An 18,969-nucleotide genomic window follows, 5' to 3' on the forward strand; every position below is an offset into this window, starting at 1 on the left:
GGTCTCGGGGTCCGCAGCCCCGTGTCCATCCGTCAGGGTCTGTCGGTGCGGGGGGGCCGCGGACAGCGAGGTTCAGCCGTAGCCATGGCGACGTGAGCCGGATGCGGGGCCGGGGGATGCTGCTCCCGCCCGCTCGCCGCAGGTCGGTACCGCCGCACCGCGACCCGAGGGGGGCCTGGGAGGGTCTGGGGAGGCTCCTCGTGGGCGGGAGGTCGAGCAGGAAGGGGGAAGTCGCCATAGTGGGGTTGGGCTTGGGGGACCCCCAGCGCTGATACTGCCAGACAGCAACAAAGAGGCTGAGGTCCCGGCCCTGGGGAGACCCTCCCCGCCGGCACCCCCCTGGCAGCCCCCCGCACTCCCTGCGTTTACATTCCTCCCAACCCCCCTTTCCCCTGTAACCTGTGCACCCCTCCATACCTCCTCCACCCCTCAACACCCCCTGCACATCCTTCTCTCTCTGACCTGCAACCCCCCAGCTCTCCTCACCTTTGTATGGAACACCCCCATTGACACAATCGTCTCCCATTTCCTCTTGTGTACACCCCCCAAATTCCTCCCCTTCATCCTCCCATGTCCTTATATCTCACACACACACACACACACACACACCCTGCTCCAGACCCAGGGGGATTGAAGGAGCTTCCCCCAGGCTGAGCTGTCCCAGCCCTTCTTGGGTGGGATCCTCCCAGCATCCCAGGAGCATTCCCGCACCCCCCACACCACAGGGATGCTCCTGGGATGTGACATGGGCAGGGGATTGCAGTCCAGCTGCAGAGAAGGACCAAACTCTGCTATGGGAAATTGAGGCGCGAGGAATGTCTGAGCAGCTGGAGATCGGTGCCACCAGCTTCACACCTGCCCTGCATCCATCACAACTCACCTTGCTGAGCGCAAGGGCTGGGCCTGGCTCCATCCCGTGGCAGGTGATGTGCTCTTTGCAGGGAGTGTGGGTGTTCACTGACAGCACAATATTCACTGGCTTAGAGAGAATCCTCCAGGTGAAGATCCAAGCAGGAGCAAGACCCATGAAGTCACAGCTGTGGTCAACCTGAAAGTACCAGGGGAAACTAAACCACCCCAGTGTTGAGAGACTCCTGGTGGCACTTGCTCCCCTGTGCCAAATCCTATATAGGGAGGCTGTAAATTACGTCCCCCACCATGCCTCCAGACCACTGTGACCAGGGGACCCAAATAAGAGGAGAGACAGGGCTGAGAAGGGATTCCAGCTTCCCACGCTGCTGGAGCAGCCTCAAGGCTGCTGTCACCTAACATCCTGTATCAGCCCTGGCTCATGCTGGGGAACACTCTGGCGCTTTTCCCCAGCCCCACCACAGCCCCAGTCAAGCCTTCAGCCTCGCCAAGGAGCCTCTGCTCCCATTCCCATCCCTCCTCCCCCTCCGCAGCCTCTGTGGCTCTGGCCCAGGGCAGAACAATGCGGCCGGTCCAAGGCTCCGTGCGGCCCCGTCCCTCAGCCAGCCCTTCGCCAAGTGGGAAATCCGGGGCAGAGTAACCTACTTTCTGTGCTCACAAGGAGCTTCTGTCCCAGCCAAGCAAGGTGGTGAGGACAGAGCTGCCCTCCCAGGGCTCCATGTCCTGGTGGGCTGCTGTGGGGACGGGAGAGGCAGGTAAGGAAGCTCCAACAGGGCAGGATGCTCCCCAGCCTTGTCCAGAGGGATATCGGGGTACTTCAGGTATGGCTGTGATGTTGAGGAATTCCAGGGCTTTGGTTTTGGGGGATTTGTTGCCTACAGCCATCCCAGAGCTGCCTGGGGTTAAGGATGGAATCTCCAGGAAGGCAGGTTCCTGGAACATTTTGCGGGAGCTTTGCGTGATGCTCTGCCCCGTGGGGTTGTTTGTGGGGAGCAGCGCTTAGCCCTGGGGGGCTGGTTTTCTGGGTGTTGCTTGTCCCCATGGGGCTGTTTTTGGGGCTGATGCTCAGGCCCACTGTTGGTCCGCACAATCCACAGGAAAAATGCCATCGTTTTCCTCACCCTAAAGATTTCCCCAACGAACAAACTCAGGCATCTGAGCACATCTTTCATCCACTTCACCCCCCGGGCATTCAGCCGGAGGAGCAGAGCTCCTGGTTCCCTTCCCAGCTGCCTCCACCAGGCTTCGCTGCTGTCCCTGCGGGGGTGCGAGGCAGGGAAGGCGGGCGCAGGCGCCCACTGCCCCAACCTGCCGAGGCTCGTCCTCTTCCAGCAGGACTTTCAGGTTCCCGCAGTCCCGGCGGAGCCACGCAGGGCTGGGTTGGGCTGGGCCGGGCTGCAGCGAGCCCAGCACGAGCCGGGCTGGGAGCTTCAGCTGGATCCAGGGCATGGGCCCACGGGAGCCCGGTGGCCACAGCCCCCAGGGCTCAGGCCCCTGCCTGGTGCCCGTGCTGCAGGGGTGGAGGTGAGCGGCTCTGTCCTCGCCCGCCACAGAGGTAATGCCGCTCGCTGGGTACACGGTGCCCGTAAGCAAAGGGGTCCTGGGGACGGCAAGGTTCTTGAGCCGTGGCTCTTTCCCCAGTGCTTCTGGCATGAGCTGCAGAAAGAACTGCAAGAAGGGGGTTCCTGTGTGTGTGTTCCACCCCGTTTTGTGGACGCTCTGATAACTGATGGAGCCAGGCAGAGGAATCCCTGATGGGAATGGGCTCTGAGGCTCCGGGAGCAAAGGCATCTGGACACGCCTGTGCCGGGGCCCCCATGCAGGAGCCACGGAGGGTGAGGGGATATCTCTGACAGTGGCATAGATTTTGGTGCAGGAGCCCCGCTGGGCGAGGGGACATCTCTGACTGCCGGTGTAGCAGTGGGAAGTTCGTGCCCAAACTGGGGGACCACGTGCGGCTGGAGGCGCTGAGGGCCCCCCCATCCCCCGCCTCTCTGTCGGGTGCTCCTTCCCCTGTCTTGTTTCCGCCGGGTGAAGCGACACGCAGCCCAGCAGCGTGTGCCCTCACCCTTGCCCTCCCCGCAGGGATGGTGGTGGGATCCTCGTGGGGCGCGTCTCCGCCGCCCCCCGCCATGCCCGCCGCCCTTCGCCTGCTCTGTGGGGTGGTGGTGCCGGCTGCCATGCTCTGCGCAGAGCCCCTGCCCCGCGTCACCTTCCCCAGCGGTGAGTACGGCACCGGGAAGAGCTGGGACAGCTGGGGAGGGGGACACACAGCGTGGGAGAGTGTCCATCCGCAGGACTGAGCATCCAGCACCAGGAACCTTGGGCTGCCCCCCATCATAGTCCCCCCGCCCCATCACTGACCCTCACGTGGGGCTGGAGACAGTGCCAGTGGCCGCAGGTGATGCAGTGGGGGATGAGAGTAGATGGGGCTGCTTGGTACCCAATGGGCCAGATCCAACAGCGATTTTGTCCCCCACCTGGCACCCAGGGTCTGCTCAGGGTCACCCTGCGGGGAGGAAAGGCTGCTTCTGGAAGGGACAGGGCATGGCAATGTCCAGCTGAAGGGCAGGCAGGTGGCAAAGCAGGAGTTTGGGGGGCTGCGATGTAGTAATTGGGCTGCAAGAGGGTCTGTGCCCCATGGCAGGGTCGTGCCATTCCAGCCCTGACTGCAGTGTCACTCACTTCCCTTTCCCCATGAAGCCATGCCCAGAATTGCAAAAGTCCCCCAGTTTCGGTGCCTGGTGGGGATTAATGAGAATCTGCAGTCCCTGGCTGTACCCGAGGGCACCCTGGGGGCTGATGAGCCCCCTAGTCTGACACCTTGGGGGCTTGTAATCCCTCCAGGGTGGCACCCTGGGGCAGTGCATCCCCCAAACAGAGCACTGCCCTTGGCCATGGTCCCAAAGCATCACAGACACAGCTTGGGGGAAAATGCACCCCATTTCTGGGGTTCTGCAGCTCAGGGATGTTCAGGTCTTGCAGTAGGACCTGGAGGGGATAGGGGGAGGTGGGGACCTGGAGGGTGAAGGGGTGATGGTGGTGTGGGAGCTGAAAAGGAAGAAGTGCACCATGTTTCCTGTGTGAGATGTAACGTGAGCCGCAATGGCAACTGCTGCCACATCCGCACACAGATGGTGGTGGTGGTGGTGTGTGTGTTACCCCTTGGGTCCTGTCACCTCCTTTGCTCCTGCCAGGGGACCCCCGGCGGACCCTCACCCACTTCAGCCAGGATAACGTCTCCCATTACGACATCTTCCTCCTGGATGAGAGCAAGGACGAGCTGTATGTGGGGGCACGCGACTGGGTGCTGGCCCTCACTGTTGGCACCCCTGGCAGCATCCGTGCCAAAGCCTCGGTGAGCAGCCACCACTTTTGGAGAGGTGGGAGGGGGAGGCGCATCCGCCTGTTTCAGTTTCCTGGCGGGGCTGGGCTCAACAGCCCAGGAACATCTTCATTCCCTTTGCAGATAATGTGGGGACCCACAGCCAAGAAAACCTCCGAATGTGCTTTTAAGAAGAAGAGCCAAGAGGTGAGCTGGCCTTGTGGAGGCTCAGGGGTCCCACAAAGCTACTGGGGTGCTCAGCACCCAACTCTGCAATTTCTCCCTCAGACTGAGTGCTTCAACTTCATCCGAGTCCTGGTGGCCCTCAACCAGACCCACCTCTACGTTTGTGGGACCTACGCCTTCAGCCCTGCATGCACCTACATTGTGAGTGTCCTCCCCAGGAGAGGGTGCAGGGGGTCTCTGGGCAGGCTGCAGTGTTGCTGCGAGGACCCACAAAATATGGTCCCAGAAGTGAATTGCATCATGAGGTGTCCCCAGGATGGAGGTGCTGTGTGTCCCGCTCGAGGGACATCTTTGTGTCCCATCTGCTAAAGGAGCCCTTGGTGATTCTCACTCAGCTGCCAGCAACTCATCCGCTGGCAGGGAAGCCCCAGTTTTGGGTCCCCTCAGGTGACTCTCTGTCCCTGCTTCAGTTTCCTCTGTGCTGAGCACGTGGTGGGGACTGCCACTCCCCAAAATGAAAATGAGGGAAGGTGACAGGAGCCAGGTACCCCCAGCATCCTCTCTCATCACCCCTTGTCATCATCCCTGCACCCACCTTGGAGACACAGGCCACCCCAAGTCTGCAAGGTATTCCACAGTCATTCCCTACAGATTTGGAGTTGTTTTCACTCCTTTGTCTGATTTTTCTCCCCTTTTCCACAGCACCTGGAAAACTTCACACTGGTGTCCAGTGGCAGAGGACAACCCTTCCTGGATGGGAAGGGCCAGTGCCCCTTTGATCCCCAGCACACCTACACAGCCCTGCTGGTGGGTGAGTATGGGGCCAGTGGCCTCACAGATGGGCACCCATCCCTGGGACGGAGTGGAAGGTGAGGGTGGGGGGTCCTCACTGCGACTCACCCCCCACTCTGTCCCTGGGCAGATGGAGAGCTCTATGCTGGCACCATGAACAACTTCCAGGGCAACGAGCCCATCATCACCCGCTCACTGGGCACCCGCACCCTGCTCAAGACAGACGACTTCCTCCGCTGGCTCTCAGGTGAGCAGAGGGACGGTCCTGGGGAGGATTCCTGGTGAGGTGCCTGCAGCCCCCCCAGCTCCAGCTCCTCACCCACCTGCCCTGGCTGTGCCTGTAGCCGATGCTGCCTTCGTGGCCTCCTTCAGCATACCTGGGGACGACAAGGTCTACTTCTTCTTCGAGGAGACAGCGGACGAGTTCGACTTCTTTGAGCGGCTCCTGGTGCCGCGGGTGGCCCGCGTCTGCAAGGTGTGTGCAGGGCTGACAGCAGGGAATGATGGTGGGCTGCAGTGGGTGTACAGTAATGGGGGATGAGGACCATGTGGGACAATGACAGGAGATGATAATAGGGAAAATAGTTATACTGTGATAGGCAGTGATGATGGGGACAATGACATGGGATGATGACACTGTGGGGATGACAGCGATGTCAGGATGTCCCCTGACAATGACAGAGGACAAAGGGAGTAACCGGGTCTTGTCACCTTGGTAATGAGCACCCTCTGGCTCCCACAGAGCGATGTAGGGGGGGACAAGGTGCTGCAGAAGAAATGGACAACTTTCCTGAAGGCGCAGCTGGTGTGCTCCCAGGCTGGCCACTTCCCCTTCAACGTCATCCACCACGCCTTTGCCCTGCCCCACCACAACGGCCGCTCCGACTTCTACGCCGTCTTCACCTCGCAGTGGTGAGTGCCCAGGGGTGTGGAGGAAATCCGGGGGCCTGTGCCCTGCCTCTGCCCACCTGGCTGTCCCTCCCTGCAGGCAGGCAGGCAGGGCGGGCAGCGCCGCCGTCTGTGCCTACAGCCAGGAGGATCTGGAGAAGGTCTTCGAGGGCAAGTACAAGGAGCTGAACAAGGAGAGCTCTCGCTGGACCGTCTACAGTGGCCCCGACATGAGTCCCCGGCCTGGCAGCGTGAGTCCTGCCCATTTTGGGGGACTGGACTTTTCAGGGGACAATGTTGGTCCCCAAAAGATGGGGTCTGTCTATCCCAGTTTGCCCTGTGAGCTCACACTGCAAGTGGGATGAGAAAGGAGAAGGGTCCCTCTGCACCCCACTGATGCTGGCACAGGGCAGTGCAGTGATGCAGCACATCCTCCCCTCCCTGTGCCTCAGTTTCCCACACCAGCACAGACCCCTCTCTCCCTCCACAGTGCTCCATGGGTCCCTCCTCTGACAAAGCCCTCACCTTCATGAAGGACCATTTCCTAATGGATGGAAAGGTGTCACCCATCCAGGGGCGGCCTCTCCTGGTGAGTTCGGATGTCATCTACACGCGCATCGCAGTAGATGAGACTCGTGGCGTCTTGGGGACCATGTATCGTGTCATGTTCCTGGCCACAGGTGGGTTTATATGGGGGTGTACATGGGGTCACCCCTCCAAGCCTTCCCTTGGCTCCAAAGCCCAGGTGATGTCCCCTGTGCCCCACAGCCGAAGGTCTCCTGCACAAGGCAGTGGAGCTGCCTGAGAGACCCCACATTGTGGAGAGCATCCAGCTCTTTGCAGTGCCAGAGCCAGTGAAGAACCTGCTGCTGGCCCCAGGGAAGGTAGGGATCACCCAACAGCCATCCAACACTGCCACTGGAGGCTCAGGGGGGAGGCTCAGCCCTGCACCTCTCCCTCCCCAGGGCGTGCTCTATGTGGGCTACTCCAGAGGCATCCTGCAGATCCCACTGGCCAACTGCAGCCTGCACCGGAGCTGTGCTGAGTGCGTGCTGGCACGGGACCCTTACTGTGCCTGGCACAGCCCCAGGGGTTCCTGCCGGCCCTCCCGCTTGGCCACCGAGGACACGTGAGCAGTGGGACCAGAACGGGAAGGGGGTGTGGAGGTCGTTGGGATGCTGACCCCGTTCTCCCGGCCACAGGAGTGCATGGCTGCAGGACGTTGAGACAGGGAACCCGGTCACCACGTGCCACCGTGGGAGGAGTGCAGCCATGCCCCGATCCTGGGGGCCCCCAGAGGATCCTGCCATACAGGGTTGAGTATGGGAACACAGTGGGACGGGGCACATGGGGTTGGACAGGGCACATGGGGTGCACCACGTCACCCTGTTCTCTGCACCCACAGGGCTCAGCCCCCAGCTGAACACCGTGGTCCAGCTGCTGTGCCCTCGCCACTCCGCACTGGCCACCTACAGCTGGCAGCAGCCCAGCAGTGCCTGGGGGCACACGGTGCTGCTGCCTGACCACACGCTGGTGGTCATCATGCAGCAGGGAATGGCCGGCACCTACAAGTGCCAGGCCACAGAGAACGGCTACACCTGGACCGTGGCTCACTACCAGCTCAGGGACTCTGGCAGGGGGGCACTGGGGGATGAGCTGGATGAGGAGTTGGCCTGGGGGTCCTCGGGCGCTGGCAGTCCCCGGTCATACTGGCCACAGTTTGTCACGGTGACAGTGCTGCTGGCGCTGACACTGACTGTGGCTGCCTGCCTGGCCCTCCTCGCCTACCGTGACCAGCTCAAAGCTCGAAGCAAGGTGCGGGGCTGCAGCACACCCCACAGCCCCCCATCGCGCCACCGGGAGAAGGTGCCCCTCAATGGGGGCCCCAGAGAACCCCCAGCACCTGGAGCTGCCACCGAGGAGGAGGAGGAGGAGGATGTCGGCTCCCACGCTTGCTGCCTCCAGCTTGATGGGGACATCGATGTTGACAATAACCGACTCCATGTGCCAGCAGGGGACACGGCGTGACACTGCCAGCGGGTCAGGGAGACCCTGGGGAGGGGTGTGAATGTGAAAGGGTTTTTGTTTTTGTTTTATTTAATACACCTGTTTTAACGTAAGGTTCACATTCTGGGGCAGCAGGTGGAACGGGCCCTGGGAGCAGCGGGGATGGGATGGGGCAAGGGAGTGGGATGGGGAGAGAGTGGAGGGCGAAAGAAGGTCATGGGGACAGGCAAATGATATGTCACAGAGGAGAAATGTGACTGTAGGGTAAGGATGTAGGGTGAGGACGGCTGGAAATGGTAGATGCTGACACTGGTATTAAAGTCATGAAAAAATCCCAGGTTTCATGAAAGCCTCAACACGGGGCAAGCTGTGCTCAATGAGCTCCACAAGCCAACTCCAGGGGCACTCACCCTGCACTGCCAGCGCCCCTCAACGCTGCATGATCCCGACCCTTGGGTCCCCGGGGTGGCAGAGCCCCCCACTTCTCCCTAGCTGTCCCCCCACCCCCCATCCGATTTCCGATGTCATTGATCTGCCTTTTTAAAGTCAAACCAGCTGTAAATTTTCCTGCTCTTTGCTTTTTTATTAAAAACACGAAAACTCAATGCCTCGCGTTGCTGGGTCCATGGAGTAGCCCCGGGGGCTTTTGGACAATGCGCCTGGGGGTGTGCAAGGCCTGGGCCAGGGAAACACGCGTGGGTGTGCAGGGACACTCGTTCCAGTGTGCACCACGTGCAGCGAGGGGCAGGGACAGTGGGGGACACACGCGCCCATCACTCCTTTCCCCTGAGTGCATCCGTGCTGTTTTCCGCTCCTCGCCGCGCCCCGGCCGCTCCAGCACGCAGCACACGGGCCCCGCAGGCGGCCGCTGGCGGCTGCTGGCCCTTTAAGAGCCGGAATTCGGCGCGGTTCCTTTAAGGCGCCCGCCCCCTCCCTGCCGCCCTGTTTACTGCGGGCCGGAAGCGCGTGACCGCTTCCGGTGCGGCCTCTGCCCGTTCCCAAGATGGCGGCAGCGCTCGGGTGCTGACGCCGCCGGTCACTTCCGGCCGGGGAGCGGCCATGGGGAGGTGCGGCCGGGCCGGCCGGGGGGTCGTCGGGGGTCCCTCCCGCCGGCGTGAGGTGAGGGGGGGCCGGGGCCGGGGCCGGGCCTGCGGCGGGCCGGGGAGAGGCCTGGCCTGGGCCAGCAGCGGCGCGGCAGGGCCTAACGGTGTTGGCCCGGCCCAGCCCGGCGCCGGTGCGGGCGGCGGAGACTGAGCGGGGGCCTGGGCAGGTGTGGAGGCTGCGCTGCTGGACGGGAGGGCGGCAGGTGGGGGAGAGGGGGCGGCTGGAGAGGGGTGCACGTAAGCCGGGATGGGGGAGGGGGTTGGTTTGAGACCTTCTTGGCCTTGAAAGACCCCGGGAGAAGGAGCCGGAGGGTCCCGGGCCAGACTGGGAAGGGCTCGGCGAGGCCTCCCGGGACAGACAGGGCTTGAACGGCTACCGGGAAAAGAGCTGGAGGATCCAGGGACCCTCAGCAGGGCAGAGGCCGAAGTTCCCTCCGGAGTGGACGGGGAAGTGGCCAGAGCCCCCCGGGGCTGCAGGGGTGAAGCTGGCTTGGGGACAGTGGGGACACCTCCGCGACACGGAGCCGCGGTGCTGGGGACGCGTCTGGCCCGGCAGTGACCTTGAGCGGATCCCGGACCGAGCTCTGCCGCTGTTCACGGCCTCAGAGCACGGCCGAGCTTTTGCTGTGCAGGGATCAGAGCTGGTGGCTTCGCTCAGGGGGTAGGAGGGCTGAGGGTGCTGGGGAGAGAAGTGCTGTCCTCAGAGTGCCGCTGCCACATCGGTTCCAGAGCCACAGCTACTCCGGAGAGCTGCGGGTTGTCTGCGGGGTAATGGCCAGGACTCCCTCGCGGGTCTGTATCCGCTCCCCCCGGGGTGAATTTAAGGAATGAACAGTCGATTAGCTTAGCTCGGTGAATTACGTATGGTGCTAATAACACCAAGGTCAAGGTTCGATCCCCCACAAGAGTTGGACTCCATGGCCCTTCGGGTCCTGTCCAACTGAGACTGTTCTGTGATTCTTTGCTGAAGGAGGTGCCAGGCATCAGCGCTGACTGGACGGTTCCCAGGCGGGTGCTGAGGCATTAGCATGCTGGGCAGGACACATCCCTGGCCAGCGCACACAAAGGCCCTGTCTGTGTTTGCCAGAGAATCATCTTTAGTTCCAGCTGCAGCAAAGAGCAGTTTGGGGACCACACTGACATGGTGGCCTTAAAAAGACAAACTGGGGGGGATTTATACTAAGTTGAGTTCTGTATATAGGGGACTGAGGCTGTGCCCAGACGAGAGAGCAGGAGCAGGGACACCCTGCTTGGTATCCCCTGCTAGGGTTTCACAAAATGCTGTTTTGTGCATGGTGGGAAGGAACCACTGAGGGATGGTTTTGGCACGGGAGCTGCTCACAGATCTGTGAGCTGTGGTGTTCTTGTACCTTGTTTTGAAGGGCAGGTCAATTCTTAGGAGATGTAGCCATTACTTTTGTATCAGTCTCCCTAAAATTACTTGAAAGATAATCAAAGAGTTGCTTAATGAGTGTGATGGGATCTTTGCCCTGAGCAAGGCCTCGGTCTAAATTTCTGGAAGATCAAATGCTCTGAGCAAAACTCTTTATGTTGACAAAGTAAGAATTGTGGCCATGCTGGTCATCCCTGGAGCTGCCAGGATCCCTTCCTTCTTCCACACAGGGGGGACTTTGAGTGCCTCAAAGTCCATGAGGTTAAAGTGACTTTGTCTAACTCAGATCCCAAATGAGAGGAGTTATTGGTGAGAGTCCAGAGGAAGTACAGCTGTTTCCTCAAGAAGTTATGGCTGAAATTCTAAACCCAAAGCCCTAGTGCACATAAAACTAAAGCTCGAGGATACTTCATTACTATTAGTAGTAGTAGTAGTATTTTGTTTTTCATATTGCAGTAATGCGAATGGTTTTTGCAGGCAGCCCTTTCATTTATGGGGAGCTCAGTTCCATCCCTGGATGGCAGAGGAATTTGGAGTATGGACTAAACCCTCAGGCTTCGTGAGGGAATCATATTGGCTGGACTCTATTTTATTTTTTTTAATGAAATATTAAGCTAGTGGGACTTCTAACAAGAACCAAATCATGTTTTCATAGGTGCTGTGTGTAGATAATTCCTGTGCAGGAAGCTTTGTGTGTCAAATCATGTCAATATTAGCAAACCCAGTAAGGCTGTAATTGTAACTAAAGCAATCCAAGCTTTGTTTAGCCGAGCTGTGCTGTTTGTTGTGCCTTAACTGCCAAGGCAACTGCCTGGAAAGGCGAAGTGTCACTCTTTACAATGGTAAAGATGTTGGACCCAGGTGCCCTTGGGTGTTTTTAACTCCTCTGCCCATCTGCAGGAGCTGTGGTAGCCTGTAATGCTGTTTGCTCCTGTTCAGCAAATATTTTGTTGGCCAATGGGCAATGAAATGTTCACATAATGGGACACCTACCCCTGATCTGCCACAGTTTCAAAACTGTAATTTCTTCTCTGTGCCAGAGGTAAACAACTTCAGTTGTTTTGTTACTGTGTTTCTAACAGAATGTCTCTGGCCTGTGTGAGTTCATGAATTCTGAAGTGTTGAGACATTTCCCCAGGAATCACAGACTGGTTTGGGTGGGAAGGTGTCCTAAAGCCCTTACCATCCCACCCCCTGCAGTGGGCAGGGACACCTTCCACTATCCCAGGTTGTTCCAAGCCCTGTCCAGCCTGGCCTTGGATGCTGCCAGGAATGGAGCAGCCACAGCTTCTCTGGGCAACCTGTGCCAGGGCCTTACCCCGTTGACAGGGAACAATTTCTTCCCCATATCTCATCAGGTCAGGCATTCTGCCTGTCTCATCACTCCAGGCCCTTGTCCCAAGTCCCCCTCCCTTGGAGCTCCTTTTAGGCACTGATGTTGTGGCTTGGTAACATAAAGTGCCCCCAAATCGGTGTGTGGTGGTGACTGCCCATCCCTTTGAGTTCTCACTTGGAGAATCTGTTTTCCAAACAGGGTTTGGCTGCCTTGTTCCTGTACCTGCTTCTTGCTCTAGCTCTTCTCTTCAGCAGTTCAGCTCGTGCCTGGCCACATGCTTCCAGTACCCATTTGCCAGCACCTGGAATGCAAGTTATGATCCAGCTGCAGTCAAGCCTTTCCCAAAAGTTCAGCCACCCAAAGAGCCCAGGGTTTTTATTAATTTGATGCAGAAATTAAGTCCTTACAGGCAGTGAAGTGGTCCATGTTGTGTTGGGTGATTCTCTGAGCTGCCCTTCTCTTGTTGCCTGGCCCTGTGCATAGGTTCCCTTAAGCCAAGCTTGGTTAATCATACAGCAAGTTAATTTACTAATTACAGCAGCTGAAAGTACCAGGAGCCTGGTTGTGGAGAAGCAGTTGGTGCCTGCTGGGACATGGTGATGAGCTGCAGCAATTGGGGCTGGGGGAGGCTAAACCAGCCCCTCCCTCCTCATCCTCCCCATTTCTGGTGCTCTGAGCACAGCCAGCAGTGGAAGGGGGGTTGTCAGACCAGAAGCAGCGACGGAGTGTTGGAAGGGAGGGTGAACTTTGCTCATGTAGCTGACAAGCAGCTCAACAGAGACATCCTGGGCTGTGATTTAACCCTTTCTTTTCAGGGTCTTGGTCATCAGTGTGGAGACTCTCCCTGGCTGTTTTGCCTTGTTTTCCCATTGTTGTTCCCCTTTTCACCTTCTCATCACCCTCCATCTTTAGGAAGATGGGAATGGAAGTGCCTAAAGAAATGTGTCTAATTCATGCAGGGAATCTAGGAACACAAAAGGACTTGTCACTTTCTCCTTTGTACAGATCCGGGAACTGAAAAGTGATGTCTTGACAGCTGGGAGCATCACAGACCTGGAATGACTGGGGAGAAGCTGCTTTGGTTGGCCATCCTGACCTTGCGTGTCCATTAAAAGGTGTGTGTGCTGCCGGAGTGGTGCTCATCTGCTGGCTCTCAGCCTGCTTCCCAAAGTGTGGGAGCTTTCCTTTCCCACAGAGCAGTCTGGGCTGAGGTGAGAGCTGCCACGTGTGCCAGCTGCTGCTGGAGCTCAGAAAACAGCCACGGTGACATCAGGTGTCACCATCAGCCACATGGCAGGGCCCTGCCTCTGGAGGTCACAGTCCCTCTGCTCGGCTGGCACAATGTTGTGCAAGGGCTGAGAGTCAGCAAAGTCTGAGGTGATGTGGGTGGTTGTAGCGAACGGGGCTTTGTCCTCTACCCAAGGGGTCTCTCATTTCAGGTGCCAGCACTTGCAGTCTAGTTGGTCAAGGCTGGAAGGCTGGGTCTGGATCTGCCCCGTACCTTTGAGTTCTGGACCTCTCCTGCCTGACCCCAAGGAGCCATGGAGGACAAACGCAACATCCCCATCATTGAGTGGGAGCACCTGGACAAAAGGAAATTCTATGTGTTTGGGATTTGCATGACTATGATGATCCGGGTGAGCGTTTACCCCTTCACGCTCATCCGGACGCGGCTGCAGGTGCAGAAGGGCAAGAGCCTGTACAATGGGACTTTCGATGCCTTTGTGAAAATCCTGCGGACAGAAGGGGCAGCTGGGCTCTACCGTGGCTTTTTGGTCAACACCTTCACCCTGATCTCGGGACAGTGCTACGTGACAACATATGAGCTCACTCGGAAGTACGTGTCACGGTACAACAACAACAACGCTGTGAAGTCCCTGGTGGCTGGCGGCTCAGCCTCCCTGGTGGCCCAGAGCATCACGGTGCCCATCGATGTCGTCTCCCAGCACCTCATGATGCAGAGGAAGGGGGAAAGCATGGGCAGGTTCAAGGTGCAAAACCAAGATGGCAAGCGTCTGCTAGTCTTTGGTCAAACCAAGGACATCATTGTACAGATTTTCAAGGCTGACGGTTTTAGAGGCTTCTACAGGGGTTACGTGGCCTCACTGCTCACTTATATTCCCAACAGTGCGGTCTGGTGGCCCTTCTACCACTTCTATGCTGGTAAGTGAAAGGAGGCTTGAAATGTATCTTATCCCAGGAGACCCAGAAGCCCCTTGGATCAACTCTTGACACTGTGGATTCAGCATGATTTGCTTTCTTTCTGGGGGTGGGAGCAGAATCTGTCCTAAGGAGCTGTATCTGGTTGGAATTCTGCAGGTGTTGGGTGGAAATTTAACAGGGCAGAAGTGTTTCAATGCAGAACAAGGGGTCCAAGTGCTATAGGACTGCAAACTGGATGGTTCTAGGCAAGTGAGGCTTTATGCATTTGCTTTAACTTTCTCTTCCACTAATCCCAAATAATGCCTTCTCTACGGGAGTGAGGAAGGCTCTTGTGTTGGGCAGAGTTTTGGAACCACTGTGTAAGTGTAGTTCATCTTTCAGTTCATGTGGACCCAGGAATCTCATATATGGCAAAGGGACTTTGACAGCCTCAAATCTCATGGCAAAACCAAACAGGCAGAGGCAAGGGCCAAATCTTCCCTGGGTTTCTGTCAGGTGTTACTTCAGTTTTGTCAACTGAGTCTTGTGATTAAAAACTGCACTCAGTAGAATGTTCTTTGTAGCTCATGTTCTCATACTCCTTAGGCTGTTTCCAAAGGCTAAAGGTATTGGCCAGCTATGGTTTATTTCCACCTCTGATGGTCCTTTTATTTCCACCTTCTGCTGTGCAGCTTTGCACATGGCTTTTAGGCATCTAGTTACCTAATTTCTGCCAAAAGGTGGTAGTAATGAGCAGTTTGGGTTTTGCTGCACTGGGCCTAAAGTACATCTTGGAGGTCACCTGTCCTTCAAAATCCAGATGTCTCAAAGGTCCTGTTTGCTTTCCAGTGTTCTAGTAGCTAGAGAAAGCATTGTTTCTGCATCTGGGCTGCATTTAAATGGCAGTGGCAGCTTGGCACGTTGGTCTGTATTTTGTAGGAGTGTTCCCATCAGTCTCCATGTCAACAGTTTATAAGACCAAAACCCACTGTACTAACTGTAAGATTTTCATGCCAAAAGGGCTCAAAGGAGGGCATGTAAGAACAAGGCAGTTGATACGGAGAGATCAGAGCTCTCAGCTTCCAGGTGTTTGTTCTTTCCCTGTCTTCTCCATGGAAATCAAGATGATGGGAAACAGAAGCCCCAGCTGTTAATGAATGTCTCTGCTTTGGCTGCATTTCCCAATCCCTGGAGCAGCAGCAGGGGGTCACTGAACCCTCCTCAGGTTCAAAGGACACTGCTGACCCTGATTCCAGTCAATGTTTGAGGTCTCGAACAGAGCCACTTCCTTCCCTCCCACCAGACAGGCTTCCACATTGTCCAAAAAAAATGAGGCTTTTGAACAGTCTTCTCTTCAACTACAACCAATAAGAGTGTGGGAGATTCAAAGCCTATTGGCTAGGCAGCAGGAGCAGAGTGAGGAAATCTGGCCCTACATGGTGGTTTTTTCCTTAGGGATCCACAGTGGGATACCAGGGTGTCTCCTGGGCAGTGTGCCCTGTAGTGACAGCTTTCTGTGCAAACCTCTGCAGACACCTTCCAATAAAATCTTCTCTTAAGGCTTCCACCACCTTCTAAAGAGGGTGGGTATTTTCATGGGCTGTTTGGAAGACATGGGAGCTCATTGTGTCCAGTTTGCCCCACAGGCCTGAGAGCCAGTGTGGCAGCTGATGGGAGGCTGTGGGACAAAGCATGGGGAGTATCCTGGAGCCACCAGTGTGATGAGTCTTGCTCCTTGTGCTGTGCCAGTTTTCTGGTTGGTGTAGGAAGCACCACTTGCAGATTCTGTGGGAAGGAGCTGGCAGGCTGTAAATCAGGGATTCTGCCCACTGCAGATCAGTTGGAGTTAGGGGGTGGAGTTAAAGAAATTACAAGCAGCCGCTGAAAGTCTGAAGCTTTCCTCTTTCTCCTTTTCCCAGAACAGCTTTCGAGTTTGACTCCTAAAGACTGTCCCCACCTCCTTCTGCAAGCAATATCAGGGCCACTTGCAGCTGCAACAGCTTCCACACTCACCAACCCCATGGATGTGGTGAGGGCTCGGGTCCAGGTAAGAGCTCAGTGTGCTTGGCACAGTGCAGGGTGGGGTTCAGCCTCGGTTCTGTGATCTCTGTGGTTTCAGGTGAGCTGCTTCCCTGCTCTCCCTGGGCCTTTCATCCTGGATAATAGCTGCTTAATTAGCCCTCAGCACTAACAAGAGGAGCCCAGGGAGCAAGGCTGGCAGTGCTGGCCTGGCCTGCTCAGGCAGGCTTTCTTTTCAGAAAGGGAGAGGTGCTTCCTGCTGCTTCCTTGAAACTTTGTGCTTTTTTTGCTCCCCTCCTCAGGGAGTTTTGGAGACCAGATCAAGGCTGTTGGACTGGCTGATCTGTTGTCTCCAGAGTGTTCAGTTGCAGCAGAGCCCCAGAGCACCTCAGTATGGAGTCTGGCAGCTCAGTCAATGTTTGTTCTGGTATTGCAGGTGGAAGGCAAGAGCTCCATCATTCTCACCTTCAAACAGCTTATTGCAGAGGAAGGTCCCTGGGGGCTGACTAAAGGCCTCTCTGCCCGAATCATTTCGGCCACTCCTTCCACCATTGTCATCGTGGTGGGGTACGAAACGCTGAAGAAGCTGAGCCTGCGCCCAGAGCTGGTGGACTCAAGGCACTGGTAGAGGCAGCTGGTGGAGGAGAACCTTCCTATGAATCCTCTGAGTCTGGACTGTTGCAGGGGAGAGCCTGGGATGCGACACAGCTGCTGTGCCTTTGTCTTTGGCTGGTTTCACAGCACAAGGCAGATGCAAAAGCAACTGTACTTCACCTCTTTAGATTTGTGTGTCATACAATGGTCTGCTGCTGGTTTTGCTTAAACTGTGACCTTTGGCAGTGCTGTTTGCCTGGGACAGTCCATTCCAGGTGTGTGACCGCATCCTGGCAAGTTATTAATTTTTTTTTTTTTAAATTAAAGACTTACTGGCTTAAGCAAAAAGCCAGTTTATTCTCTTTAAATTATTTTCATCTTTGCCAAACTTCCAAGGAGAGGAATCTCACAGCCTGCAGCAGAACCCTCTGGTGGGATGTCTCTAGTGGCAGTTGTGCTGTGGGGAAGCTGGAAGCAGAAAATAGACAAGTGACTTTCCAATTACCTGCATTTATTTCTAGAAGATGTGAGACAAGAATAACCTGGGACCCCTTCAGACCTGATTTACTGTGTTTTGAATAGATCTACATACTTGTTTTGTATATTCCTGGAAAATGTTCCCTGTCTCTCATCCTCCAAACAGCAAGCTGGCTGATAGCAAGTCAGGAGCTGGGCTGGCTGTTTGGAATTAGCTGATGGCGGTTTTGACACCTAGCCTGTGTTTTTAATCTATTGTAATTTAATTTTTTTTATTTTATTTTAGGGAAGCTTATTCTGATTTCTGGGGAACTGAATGGTTGTCCTGTGGCCTTGTTCAGTATGTCAATCCTGCATGTTCAAAGTGGCTGCTGCCACTTCCCACCTTAGTTAGTTTTAGCCCAGAAATGCCATTTGAAAGTGTCTGATTGTGGTGCTGCTGGCAGCTGGATGATAGCTGAATGGGGTTTGAGCTACAATTAGATAGGAGGTGGGGAAGGAAAAACCTTGTGCTGGCCTTTGATCCAGTTCAAACCTGACAGGCATGTTCATATTGAATAAGAAGTGATGGTTCGCTTCATGAGCTTAAATTCTGCTCATCCAGTTTGGGAAGGGCAAGAATAATGTTTTGCACAATTGCTGGATCAGAAGCCTGAGCTATGGTCTGTATTTTACCAGGTGAAAACTTCAGGGGGATGAAACAAGAGGCTGCTTTTTGGGGAGGGGCAGGGAAGGGATTGTTTGACTGTACTCTGCTGTTCTTGGTGGTTGAGATTTGCCTTTCATGCTGCCAGCCCACACATGGTGCTTGTCTCTGTTAGCCACATCTGGGGGGGTTCAGGATGCACCTCCAGAAACAGAGTGCACCACTGCCATTCCCCGTCTGCCAAAACCAGGAATTTTGGTTGAGGTGTTGATCCTGCTGACCTGTGGCTGTTGCTGGGCTGTCTATTCCCGAGGGGACTCACCAAGTGTGTCTCTGCCCTTCATCCCAGTATTGTCCCTGCCCAGCAGGCACTGGACATACCACAGACATATGTGCTGGAGATGGAGAGTGCTGAAGCTGCTGCTGAGGTGGGAGAGGCTTCTCTGCTAAGGGCAGAGCTTGATTCTATGGTGCAGTGCTGTGATGGGGCTGTGGGTGAATCATCAAAGCCCTATTCATCCCAGTTTTGTTTCTTGCAGTGCTCAGAAAGGCAGTGGATGCTGGAGCCTCTGGTGGAGTTGTTGTAGCAGCACCTTCTGCACCTGCTCTGGTCACCTGTTCATTGTTTAAAAGTTGACACCAGTCAGCTCTTGCTCTAATAACAGATTCTGCTCTGAGAAGCAGAACAGCAGCACCCCAAATGGCAAGGCAGCAGTAACACTAATATTAACAGGAACAATGACAATCGACCTCTGCCAAGTGCAGCAGGGTCAGTCCCTGGGCATGGAGGGGCGGCAGCACCAGTGTGGGGAGACACTGTCAAACTTAATGTTCCTCTCGTAACCAGCAACATTCTTGACAACTAATAAACTTGAGAGACCTTCAGTTTGGTGCCTGCGTTTAAAAGCACAAGACTCTCCACGCCAGGGGAGGCTGCTGCTTTTTGTCATGTCACAGAAAGGGATTCACCCTTTGCCTTTGGACTAGGAGAGAGATGTGAGCTGCCTGAGAACAGTGACGAGAGGCTGCTCAGTGGCTGAAGGAGCCAGGGAAAGCCGGCTGGAGCACGTGGAAGCAGCTATGAGCCAGAGCTGCCCAGAGGACGCGGTCTGGCTTCTGCTTGGCTGCTACATGGGAAATGTGTCTTTTTTTATTCTCTAACCGAGCTGAACTTTGCTTCTTCTTTCCTGT

The 18,969-nt window shown here is 56.1% G+C and overlaps 2 protein-coding genes across 3 annotated transcripts; both read left to right on the top strand.

The window, feature by feature from the left end:
* On the top strand, window positions 1-8,673 carry SEMA4A (semaphorin 4A). Of its 2 annotated transcripts, XM_015650131.2 has the most exons (15): window positions 1-142; window positions 2,956-3,093; window positions 4,068-4,228; window positions 4,340-4,402; window positions 4,484-4,582; window positions 5,084-5,192; window positions 5,304-5,420; window positions 5,518-5,648; window positions 5,916-6,085; window positions 6,162-6,312; window positions 6,552-6,741; window positions 6,830-6,945; window positions 7,027-7,190; window positions 7,264-7,376; window positions 7,467-8,673. In XM_015650131.2, the coding sequence occupies exons 2-15, from the start codon at window positions 2,958-2,960 to the stop codon at window positions 8,087-8,089; spliced, it is 2,343 nt and encodes a 780-aa protein (XP_015505617.1). In that variant the 5' UTR covers window positions 1-142; window positions 2,956-2,957; the 3' UTR covers window positions 8,090-8,673. The 2 variants fall into 2 exon arrangements, with proteins under 2 accessions (XP_015505617.1, XP_033375627.1); XM_033519736.1 differs by lacking the exon at window positions 1-142 and having other exon boundaries at window positions 630-3,093.
* A 370-nt stretch (window positions 8,674-9,043) lies between these two features.
* SLC25A44 (solute carrier family 25 member 44) lies at window positions 9,044-18,663 on the top strand. The gene is made up of 5 exons (XM_015650135.2): window positions 9,044-9,187; window positions 12,906-13,015; window positions 13,340-14,063; window positions 15,962-16,089; window positions 16,498-18,663. The coding sequence occupies exons 3-5, from the start codon at window positions 13,442-13,444 to the stop codon at window positions 16,687-16,689; spliced, it is 942 nt and encodes a 313-aa protein (XP_015505621.1). The 5' UTR covers window positions 9,044-9,187; window positions 12,906-13,015; window positions 13,340-13,441; the 3' UTR covers window positions 16,690-18,663.
* Window positions 18,664-18,969: the final 306 nt, after the last annotated feature.

This window comes from Parus major, chromosome 25LG1 (genome assembly GCF_001522545.3).
Source record: "Parus major isolate Abel chromosome 25LG1, Parus_major1.1, whole genome shotgun sequence".
Lineage (NCBI taxonomy): Eukaryota > Metazoa > Chordata > Aves > Passeriformes > Paridae > Parus > Parus major.

What these genes read in the sequence shown, in the direction of transcription:
- SLC25A44 (XM_015650135.2), top strand. Translation starts at nt 13,442, where the DNA reads ATGGAGGACAAACGCAACATCCCCATCATTGAGTGGGAGCACCTGGAC. An exon ending in CTTCTACCACTTCTATGCTG is followed by an intron (nt 14,064 to 15,961) that starts GTAAGTGAAAGG and finishes TCCTTTTCCCAG; the next exon opens with AACAGCTTTCGAGTTTGACT. An exon ending in TGGTGAGGGCTCGGGTCCAG is followed by an intron (nt 16,090 to 16,497) that starts GTAAGAGCTCAG and finishes CTGGTATTGCAG; the next exon opens with GTGGAAGGCAAGAGCTCCAT.
- SEMA4A (XM_015650131.2), top strand. Translation starts at nt 2,958, where the DNA reads ATGGTGGTGGGATCCTCGTGGGGCGCGTCTCCGCCGCCCCCCGCCATG. An exon ending in CTTCCTCCGCTGGCTCTCAG is followed by an intron (nt 5,421 to 5,517) that starts GTGAGCAGAGGG and finishes CTGTGCCTGTAG; the next exon opens with CCGATGCTGCCTTCGTGGCC. An exon ending in CGCTTGGCCACCGAGGACAC is followed by an intron (nt 7,191 to 7,263) that starts GTGAGCAGTGGG and finishes TCCCGGCCACAG; the next exon opens with GAGTGCATGGCTGCAGGACG.